Below are 11243 nucleotides of genomic sequence, written 5' to 3'. Positions count from 1 at the left end.
TTGAGAAAAGGAGTTTCTTTCGCAGGGTGACCTCAGCTCACCCACTCACAGTTCTGGTTATCAAATGCAGTCAGTGCCATAATGATCCACAAGAAGGAAGTACAAAAATAAAAATTAAAAAAAGAAGAAAAAAAAGAAGAAGATGGGAAAGAAGAGGTTTAGTGTCTGGTGAAGTCTAGAGAACCACAGGAAGACCAGGAGGGTGGATGAAAGATTTACAACCATGATTGTGGTTTTTCTGCTCTTCGTACTTTCAGGTGAGAATGCTGGTAACATTTTTCTCCCATTATTCAGATTTTATCATTTTAATTTATAGTTTATGGGACATACTTAACAACTTTAAGTGTCAATATGACAATTGGAGAAGAGTGGAAAAAACATGTGGATGTTCTTTCTATCCTCTCAGGTAAGCCAGCAGAGGGTCAGATTCCCTTGGACGTGTGCTCCACCTGCCATGCTAACGCCACGTGTGACGACAAGTCAGATGGCTCCGGCAAAGTTTGTAACTGCAAGTACGGCTTTGTTGGAAATGGAAGAACCTTCTGTCAAGGTAGAAAAAAAACTATTTATTTTCATTGAATGATTGTGTCATCCTCTCAACCTATTTTTTTCTACTGAAAAATGTCCAGTTCTAAATATCCAGTAAGAGGATTCTTTAAAGCTGCTCAAGTTAATATTGTTATATTACAAATGAATTACAAATAATTATATTAAATTCCTTCCGTCCATCCAATTCAGTGCCAAATCACAACAATAGTTGCTTCAAGGTGTAATATGTTTGTAATGTGAAAAGGGCTGCTCATAGTGATAAACCCACAGCAAATTAGCATCCAGTTATGCAGTTTTCCTAGGTTCTAAATAGCTTTTTAGTGACTATAAGCTTACTGACTTGGTTTCACCAACCAACAGACATATGGGACATAGCTACCTGTTGTGAAGCCTCGAAAAGAGCATCTCAAATGTCACCATTGTCAGATCCTGGCTAAAGGGAAGGACAAAACTGGAGATGATAGTTAAACAAAATGTTTAACTTAACAGAACTAACAGCCAAAACCATGCCAATCAGTAGTGTGTGCAATGTCTGGATGTGTGATGTAAAGTAATCAAAGAAACCATAACCCCAAAGAGAGCTACTGTAACTCAAGACCATAGGCGTAGGAACCGGGGGGGGGGACCTGTCCCCCCCAATATTGGAGACAGGCGCATTTCTCCCAACCAAAAATTAAACCGCTTTTATTTTGAAGGCGCAACATAGCGTCATGCCACAGCGCTCCCCCCGCCCCCCTCTGAACGGCTCGGGAGACAGCGGCAGGAGTCAGAAACTCTGAATGAGGTAAAACGGTCTGTCGGAAACGTTACCATGAATATGGTTATTTGTCAGTTTACTTTCATACATAGGATAAAGTTTACTTACCGGACAAGACGTCAATTTGCAATGAATTTCAAATGAGAGGCGGAAAAATCATTTTGGCTCTTCTGCTTAGGACAATGTTTTTAACCTTTTCTTTGGCTAAATGCAGGGCTGTAAAGAGGCACACAGCTTGTCTATTAAATGTGTGAGGTATCACTTTTATTTATTTCTTTTGGTTATTATTTTATTGATATTTATTTTGATTTATTAGATTAGAGTTTCAAACTGAATAACCATATTTTAATAGCTTTTTTTTTAAACTTAAGGCTGATATTAAAAAGTGAATAATTTGTTCATTACATTATCTGTGAGGATTTTTTTTCATGTCAGAACGTTGTTTAATTAAAGAACAGTTCTGTTGCCAGTCAACCTACATAAATGCATTTTTGACCATTATTAAATGTTTTCGACCAAAAAAAAAAAAATCAAACTTTGCACTTCTGTGCGCTACTAAATAACTTTTGTGCTACTGAAATATTTAACTTGCTACTATATGAAGGAGTGTGAGGGCCACACTGAGAAAAAAAATAAGTCATTTTGAGCATTACATAAACATACATTACATAAACACTACATTGTGTTTATGTACTAAAAGAGAAATAATTTCCTTGTTACTAAAACCAATTCTAAAGTATAGTTTCACTAACTCATAATACAAGACATTCTGGAGGGGATAACAGACGTGTCGTGGCAGTTGTTTGACTTGAAACGACTTTAATCTGCACATTTCGACTTTTTTCTCAAAATTTTGAATTTATTCTCCAAATACACAATTTATTTTTTTCTCAATGTGGCCCTAATACTCCTTTGTACTAGTACCATTGTGGCCAGCTGATAAAGTAAGCCCTACAGCCTGGAATGACATGGTCATTATGCTTCATAAAAGACTCAAGCCATTTTGTTTGGTGGTTTGTCCACGTCTTATGATTATAAAACTTATATATATGTAAATTATACATGGAATAATATAGGTGTACACAACACTATTTTTCCAAGAAACATTTGAAAAAGGAGAAAGTAAAAGATCAAGTAGCATTTTTGTATGCTTCGCTCCGAGTATTTACAGATCTGTCAGGCTTCCGATGTGTCCCCCCCCAATAGTAAACTCCTTCCTACGCCCTTGCTCAAGACTGATGCTGGCAGCCTAAATAACAGCGGCCAATAGGACAGCATAACCTCTCTTCAATGAGGAAGTAGCCCAGAATCCTCACAAGGTGTCACACCCCCCTCCATAAGAGCAAGGTTACTCACGAGATCTGAAAAATATATCAAATGAGCACACAAACAATATACACTAAACCTCTGTTTAGAAGTTGGGCCCCAATTTACATACCAAGTCACAGCTACCTAACCTATTTAGCCCAGCAATGCCTTTACAGTGACATAGACTGCAGTCCACTAAACTGACTTACCTAGAGCGCTCTCCCAATTCCCATAAACCTATCAAGCTCTCCTCCCATTTACCCCCTGATGCTCTCAATTATCCATCTGCTGATGACTCAGCAATCTTGGTACCTTAAAAAGCAATTTAAGAGTACTTGAACCTGGGGTAGAAAACTGCAAAAAACAAAACAAAACAATAGAAAAAACTAAGATAACCCACAGATAGAGCACAGATAGTGCACAAGACAGAACATCCACCACGACCTCATGCAATTACTTGTCTCACCTGTGCTCTGTCACCAGCTGATGAGGCTAGATCAAGAACAGAGGGTTATTAAAGTCAGAAAAATTCATCCACTTAGGATTATGAATGTGTCTAGAAAATACGGTAACAGACATTTTTTCACTCGTGTTATTTTGACTTACAGAAAATAAATAAATAAATAATAATAATATTGATGGTTGTCTTCTTTGTTTCCTTAGACAAAGATGAGTGTCAGATAGGAGCCAATAAGATCTGTGGGCTGCACACCACTTGCCACAACACCTATGGCAGCTACTACTGTACTTGTTTAGCCGGCTACAGCCCTTCTAACAACATGGCTGTCTTCATCCCAAATGATGGAACCCACTGCCAGGGTGGGTTTACACTTTACCTAGATCTCTTTAAAGTCACACCTATGATATTAGAAATATATAATTTAATGGGAGAAGAAGAAAAAAAACACTAAAGGTAATTTGGAAGAGTTAGGAAAGCAATCGGTTATGTAATCTTACATGTAATTTTACACACATTACTATTCTACTATAAACTGCTGCAAATAGTCCTGTTTCAGTGCAGAGTGGAGGAATTATAGAATGGACTTTTACCTGCAAAACGAGCTTTACAAAGTGAGAGTACTGTTTTTATGCCACATGTTCGTCTACTTTTGGTTGTGCAGACATTGATGAGTGCAGGATAACAGGGCAGTGTGGAGAGGGAGCTCAATGCAGGAACCTTAATGGCAGTTTTGACTGCAGCTGCCAGGTTGGATACAAAATCCACAATGGAGTAGAACCCTTTCACCCGCTGAGAGACAAAGCTTCCTGCAAAGGTACACATATTTTTTGTGTCACTTTTAGTTTGGTTCTAGACTATTATTTGGTTAATATACTAATGAAGGACAATCCTGAATGTGGAGTCCATGCAAACAGTCACTGTAAAGAAAAACTGGATGTAAACCTGAGTGTGTAATCCTCTTTTGCTCAGTTGTTGACTGTGGCCAGCCTGCATCAGTGGAGGACGCGATGCTGCTGTCAGCCACAGGAACCACATATGGTAATGTGGCCACATTCATCTGTGATGAAGGCTTTGTGTGGAGGAGGGGAGACAACAGGTCTGTTTGTGGTGCTGAGGGACTCTGGAGCAAAACTAACATGGTCTGTGAAGGTAATAAAACTCTGGTGCACGTAGCATTTGTCATGTTCATGTCTTCTTAACATTATATGTTTAAAATTGTGTTCACTGATGTTTTCATGTTAACAGCAGAGAAAGCACTGTGAATCTCAAGGTGATTATCTGTCACCTTTTACTTTTGCAGAGCATTTCAGGATCATTAAGCTCATGACTCTTTTGTTTGTGTCATACTGACAAGATACCTGTTTAAAAATACATTATTAAAGCTCCTTATTGTAAACTTGTGTTTAAATATAGGTTAACCCTTTCAAAATTAACAAACAGTTTTGACAGATGTGAAGAAAGAAGTGCTATGCCTTCATTTCCACAGCATCTATGAATTGTGCATAAGAGATATCAACTGAAGGTGAACAATGGTAGGACTGGATGTTCATGTAATACCAACTGGTACCACAAGATGGTGCAAAAATCTAATGAAACCTTAATTTAATTCTTTAATACAGAACCTGTCGCAGCGATAGAATGTACTTCAAAAGTGCCACCGTTCGCGGACTTCTGGTCAAAATTACTGTAATAACCCTATATTGGATGCAAAGCACAATTTCTCAGCTTTCAGAAATTGTTTGAATTTTTTCGATAGGCCAAACAGCCGCGTAATTACGGTAATTCAGAGTACGTTTGATCTGATGTTTCAGCGGTGATACGCTCTGTGTTGACCAGCTGTTCACAGCAAGTAAGGGCTGGTAAAGCATGCTTCAGCGGTTATCAAGCCATTAGGCGCATACAAAGGAAAAGCCTCTTGAGGAAAACGGGAGTAGCTAAATAGAATGATTAGAAGTTAAACAAGGGCACATATCTGATCACATCCACTGGTAAAATGCTGCCCCCTGGTGCTGAAAGATTTGTTAAATTCTACAAAGAGAAATTACAAAAAGTACCTTGTAGTACTTGATAATTCACATGTTAATACTACACATACTACAGTATTTCTTATCAGTTCAGTCACACCAGCAAACCAGAAGATAATGGAATGGAAGTTATAATAATGTTATTTTTCTTCATATTCTTTTTTAATATACTTATAAACTTAAAATTTCTTTTTTGTTGTAACAAGTTAGAACACATTATACATTATTTTTACAAGGCACATGTAAAAACATGTGCTTAACAATAATAAGCAGCTTTTTCAGTGAAAACGTTTTCATGCAGCGTGTCATTACTTTGGCTCCCAGAGGTTGACTGTGGCTCTCCACCTGCCTTCCCTCACTCTCATTTGCTGTGGAATAAAAACACAAAGATGGGCACTAAAGTGGTTTATCAGTGTAACTCTGGATATCATAATGTTGGAAAAGGAAATGTCTCCATCTGCACCGCAGGTGGACAGTGGGCGAGGCCGTCTGTGCTCTGCCAAGGTACTGTCACTGACCTTTTATCCTTATGAGGGCTAGTTCTAATTGAATATGATCAACTGACTGAATTCATCTGAATCCTGAATCCTCTGTATTACATTGTTGTGGTGATTGTCATTCCTTGTAGAGATTTTGTGTGGAAGCCCTCCTGTAATTGAATTTACGGAGCAGGCGTGGAGTAATAACTCCACCCCTGGCAGCACTGTGCTTTATTACTGTAAAGAGGGCTTTTATAACAACGGAGGAAATAATGTATCCATCTGTCAGGAAAATGGTCAGTGGACACCCCCAACTTTGTCATGCCAAGGTAATCAAGCAGCGGATTGTTTTCATATGTGAAAAGGTAGCTAACTTTTATATGTGTTTATTATGTATGTATTACTCAAAGATTTAAGCAAAATATTCGATTTAAATGACTTAATTTGAATAACCCAACCAGGGGTTTTCACTTAATGCCTTGATTATACTTTCCGCTGGAGTCCAAGTGATATAAATTTCATCAGACATGTTTTTTGACATTCCTGTTTTTTGTGAGGAGTAATCCCCAAACATACTGTACTTGTCTTCCAAGCTGGTACTCAGTAGCTGTGCTAGTTTCAAAAAGTCACTTTGCTTTAAACCCTGGTTGTTGCTATTTTATTACATCCTCTGCTTGACAATCTAGATACCTAAAATATCTTGTTAAATAGTTCAATATTTTGCTGTGAAATTTTTAGAAGAAATAAATTAAAATGTCTCGCGCTTTCAGTTTTTTTTTTTTTAATTCTGCATGACTCCCCTTGTGTATCATTTCCTGTCACAGAGATATTATGTGGGGATCCTCTAACTCTGCCCCACACTGGACAAGTGTGGAATGGCAGTGCCACCCCAGGAAGCACTGTAATTTACTACTGTAAAAAAGGATTTTATCACAATAAGGGAAACAATGTTTCATTGTGCACAATTAATGGTTACTGGACAAAGCCAGATATCTCATGCAAAGGTAACATCAAAATTGTGCCAGGTGATTCTTTCCTCTGGTGCTCTGTAGACACAAATAACTGTTTATTTGCTCTGTTGAATTATTTTTTCCATCTGTAGAAATTGACTGTGGTGAGCCCCAACTTATCCCTAATGCAGTCATGCTCTGGGATAAAATCTCCACTCTGGACTCAAAGGTTATTTATCAGTGTAAACCTGGATATGTCAGTGTTGGAACAGGGAATGTATCAGTTTGTACTTCCAGAGGAGAATGGGATGGAGCACCTCTCATTTGTCAAGGTGATAATTACAGTAATTAACACTTAAGTGTATAGTTAGCCATTTTAAACCGCTGTACAGTTTACCTACACAGAATACAAATGTCTCATTTGTGGAAATATTGCTGACAACATACATCCAGCTACTCTATTAAATGACATATTTTCCATCTGTAGAAGTTGACTGTGGTGAGCCCCAGCTTATCCCTAATGCAGTCATGCGCTGGGATAAAATCTCCACTGTGGGCTCAAAGGTTATTTATCAGTGTAAACCTGGATATGTCAGTGTTGGAACAGGGAATGTATCAGTTTGTACTTCCAGAGGAGAATGGGATGGAGCACCTCTCCTTTGTCAAGGTGATAATTACAGCAATTAACACTTAAGTGTATAGTCAGTCATTGTAGACTAATGTGCAGTTTACATATACACAATACAAGTGTCTCATTGATGGAAATATTGCTGACAACATGCATCCAGCTACCATGACCCACAATGACTAGCTTTCTTTTTGTTGTAGAAATCAACTGTGGGGAGCCTGTTTTAAAACCCCATGCTAAAATGCTATGGGATGGCACGTCACTCATTGGTAGTGTGGTGTATTACCAATGTGAGGAAGAATATTACACCAGGAGCCTGAGAAACTACTCAGTATGTGGAGAGAATGGACTGTGGGAGGATATTGATCTATGGTGTGAAGGTGCAACTTATTACATAATGCATGTTCAAGGATGGTTATTGCCCAGTCTGTGCTCATTCATGTCTGTGTGCAGAAATACGCTGTGGTCCCCACTAGCCTTTACCCATACTAGTGGGGGCACAGCGGCACACTGGGCAGCACTGTGCTGTGTGAGTATATGGAAGGATTATAGCACAAGAGTGAAAATAACATGTTGACATGTTCACTAGGAGGAGAGTGGGGGAAGTATAAAGTGCAAAGTTAGAGTAACAATCTCTACATAATCCACATGAATCTCTTCATCAGCAGGAGCATCATTATTCTTGATTATTGTTCATATGTTTATGCTTATTAATTTGTTTGTCCCTGCATGCTCTGTGGTAGATGCATAGACATGGGTCTATGTCAAATTCAGCATTTAAATAATGTTGCATTTGCTTGTTTTTTTGTTCTTGTTTTTTTAGGGTCTTGGTTTACTTTAGGTGCATGCTGAAGACAAAAATGATTAATAGCACTATTTCTGAGTTATTCAACAATTCACTATTACCATTTTCCAGCTAAATGTGGCCCGGTTCCTTTTCTTGCCAACTCAGAGGTAGTGTTGCATAACCGAAGTGTTGTGATCCACCGCTGTATGGCAGGATATCACAGCTGGAGGGGAAGCAACATCTCAGTGTGTGCCAGCTCTGGGGTGTGGCAGAAAGCTACTCTGAGATGCATAAGTGAGTATAATGTATTTGGACAAACACCTTTGTGACCACTTTGTGTTTTATACATAGGCCATAGTTATACATTTTATGCATAGTTTTCAGAGGCTTTAAAGTAATTGAACAACTGACTGACAAGTACTTTCATTGCCAGGTGAGATTTGATTTCTCATTATTTCAAATGACAAATGAATCAGATAAAATGTTGAACCTGTATTTAGTAGCTTTTCAATGGATCTCTCAATATGAAGTCCAGAGAGTTGTTGATGCCAGTGTGTGGGAGGCCATCACTAGACTGAAAAGAGACATAAAAGAGAGTTAGGAAAAACTTTAGGAATAGTCAAATCAACAATCTGGAACATTCTTAAAAAGGAAAGAATGTACTGGCCAGCTCAGCAACACCCAAAGGCCTGAAAGACCCACAAAAGACAACTAAAGTGGATGATTGCAGAATTTTCACATCTAGCCAGCTCATGAACACTCTCGAGGGGGCCAGTGTTTATTGATGATGTGACTGCTGATAGAGGTAGCAGGATGGATTTTAAAGTGTGCAGGGCTATACTCTCTGCTCAGATTCTGCCAAATGCTGCAAAACAGACTGGATGGTGTTTCATAGTAGAAATGGATAATGACCCAAAGTGTACTGCAAAAGCAACCCAAGAATTTCTCAAGGCAAAGAAATGAGTGGCAAAGTCAGTCAGCTGATCTCAGCCCAACTTTTCAGCTACTAAAGACAGAACTGAAGGCAGAGAGTACAGTACAGTAAAACAGTACAAAAAAAATTGTATCACTGTCCATGACCAGACTGTTGTGGGAAGACACTGTGGTTGGAATGTTCATTAAATCCCACAAAATGCATTTTTTCACCCACAGAAATCAAGCCATCTATCCATCACCTACTTATTTTTAATGAAAGTTGCCTGCGGTGGAAAGCAGAAAAGTATGAGGAGGACACAGAGGTTTACAAGGTAAGAGAAACCATCGCCTACCTTCTTTACCTGCCAGTGCTTTCCAACCCTCCACAACACATTTGGTTTAAACATTCCAGGTGACTTACACTGGATCCAGGGACTACCAGAGGTACTTTTATGACAAAAGGAAGAAATTTCTGAGCTCCAAAGCTGACCGGCTGGAGCTCTGCCTCAGCCTGCTTCCAGTCACAAACTACAGCATCGCTGTCACTGCAACATCTGCCAGGTTCACAGCCACCATCACCATAAGCACTAGCTTACCAGGTAGCACTTTAGCACCAACTCTACTGTAGTCTGTTAAAATTATTTCTATCAATGTACAACCTACAAATTTTAGCTCTCTGAAAATATTTAGGGACAATATGTTCCCTTTATACTGAGCAACATTTGATATTTCATAGTACCTCCAGGACCAGTTGTCTACTACAGAGAATTTGACACTCCTTTACCAGTTTTGAGTCTATGGAGATCACCCAACACACTGGACCCAATAAGGTATCAACCCAGGGAAAAGATACCTGATGCCTATTGGACTCCTATTGGACTCAAACAAACTCATGAAATGTTGCATGTTATAGTTTCTAAATACTTCTTAATTTTTTAAATCTTTTTTCCAGTTTGTACCAAGTGTTTGTGCTTCCTGGAGAGGGGATTATGATGTTTAACTGTTCCTGTCCTGCAAAGGCAACGCCTCCAAGCAAAGTAAATTCACCAGCAGAGTACATCACTGCTCAGTTTGATGTCCATTATGTTGGGACAGAGATGAATTTTACTATAGGGGATGGACTGCTCTATGGAGGCTTTTATAATGCACCACTGGAAAGTGGCAAGAACTATTACATCATTTTACGAGCTGTCAGTCAGTGGAAAACGGTGAGTGTGGCTATTCTGTGGTAAAAAGTAATAGCTGAGAATGTCTGGCAGACTTTATTTGAATGTTTTCTCTCCTAGGCCTTTAAAAGTTCTTGTGTCCTGTGGGCTAGAGTGAGAGGTAATTCACTGTGCTGCAGTCAGCAACATGATATTAGCCACAATTAAACATTCTCAGTTTATATCAGTGTCCAAAGTGTCACTTACTCACAGACTGCTTCCTCATTGCAGCCATATCATATGCTCTGAGGGTTTCATTGCTGTCTGCTGTAGCTACTATTGGAGTGGTTGCCGTGGTTTTTTGGGGAGGCTACAGCATCACCTGGTATGGAAAATGGTACACACACTTCATTACATTTCATTTCCACACTCTAAATGTAATTTTATGTCTAAGTAGCTACACTGATCTGTCAGTACATTAATAGAATGATCTATAGTTATTATAGTGGTTTTAGATCTTCAGATATCAGACATATTATCACCAGATATTTCTGCTTCAGTCTTATTAAACTACAAATGATAGTAAATGCAATTAAATTCTGAAAACTATATAGTAAAGTCGTCAGTTTCCTTTTTTATGGAAAGCTACATTATAGAATTGTGTACACTTTACTAATAAACAACCTCTGAACAAGTTCAGTTAAACACCACACTGGACTTTAATGTAACTTAATGTACCAATATCCTGCTATCTTTTTTTACAGGTGTTTCAAGAAGACATGACACTCCTGGCTGCTGATGTGCTTTAATTGACTTGACTTCCTAGCAATACATTTTGTAAATAATTATTTTATAATAAATATAATCATGATAATAAACCTTTTTAAAAATCACTATTTCACATGGACTCAGTGATTATTGGGTGTGAACAGGTCCTGTCTTCTGTTCCAGGATGTCTCAGTCAGTTATTTGAACATATTTAGGACATGATACTAAAGTCTCTTCTCTCTGGAGATAACATTAAATCCCTTCAAGCCACCTACTTAGGTTAGGACAAATTAACTTTGATTAAGTGGTCATCAGAATGTAAAAACAGTCTGTTAAAAAAACAAACAAAAAAAAAACACACTATAAAGGTTAGCGGACTTTGTCCCAGAATAATGTTTTTAAAAGGTTTTAATCCATCTTGAAGTTATGCTTCTATCACCATTTTGCTGTTGCAAAATTCTCCTATTGATTTC

The 11243-nt window shown here is 38.4% G+C and overlaps 1 protein-coding gene across 5 annotated transcripts; it reads left to right on the top strand.

Annotated features, from left to right (window-relative positions):
- On the top strand, positions 1-10895 carry susd1 (sushi domain containing 1). 5 transcript variants are annotated; one of them, XM_030738190.1, is made up of 13 exons: positions 1-257; positions 407-550; positions 3278-3433; positions 3736-3888; positions 4044-4223; positions 8072-8236; positions 9095-9189; positions 9270-9456; positions 9594-9687; positions 9810-10065; positions 10144-10183; positions 10294-10387; positions 10767-10895. In XM_030738190.1, the coding sequence occupies exons 1-13, from the start codon at positions 224-226 to the stop codon at positions 10783-10785; spliced, it is 1617 nt and encodes a 538-aa protein (XP_030594050.1). In that variant the 5' UTR covers positions 1-223; the 3' UTR covers positions 10786-10895. The 5 variants fall into 5 exon arrangements, with proteins under 5 accessions (XP_030594050.1, XP_030594049.1, XP_030594047.1 ...); XM_030738189.1 differs by having other exon boundaries at positions 10294-10399; positions 10767-10882; XM_030738187.1 differs by lacking the exon at positions 10767-10895 and having other exon boundaries at positions 8108-8236; positions 10294-10727.
- Positions 10896-11243: the final 348 nt, after the last annotated feature.

This window comes from Archocentrus centrarchus, chromosome 9 (assembly GCF_007364275.1).
Source record: "Archocentrus centrarchus isolate MPI-CPG fArcCen1 chromosome 9, fArcCen1, whole genome shotgun sequence".
NCBI lineage: Eukaryota > Metazoa > Chordata > Actinopteri > Cichliformes > Cichlidae > Archocentrus > Archocentrus centrarchus.
The sequence above is the reverse complement of the archived record's forward strand: the minus strand, read 5'-3'. Positions and strand labels throughout refer to the sequence as shown.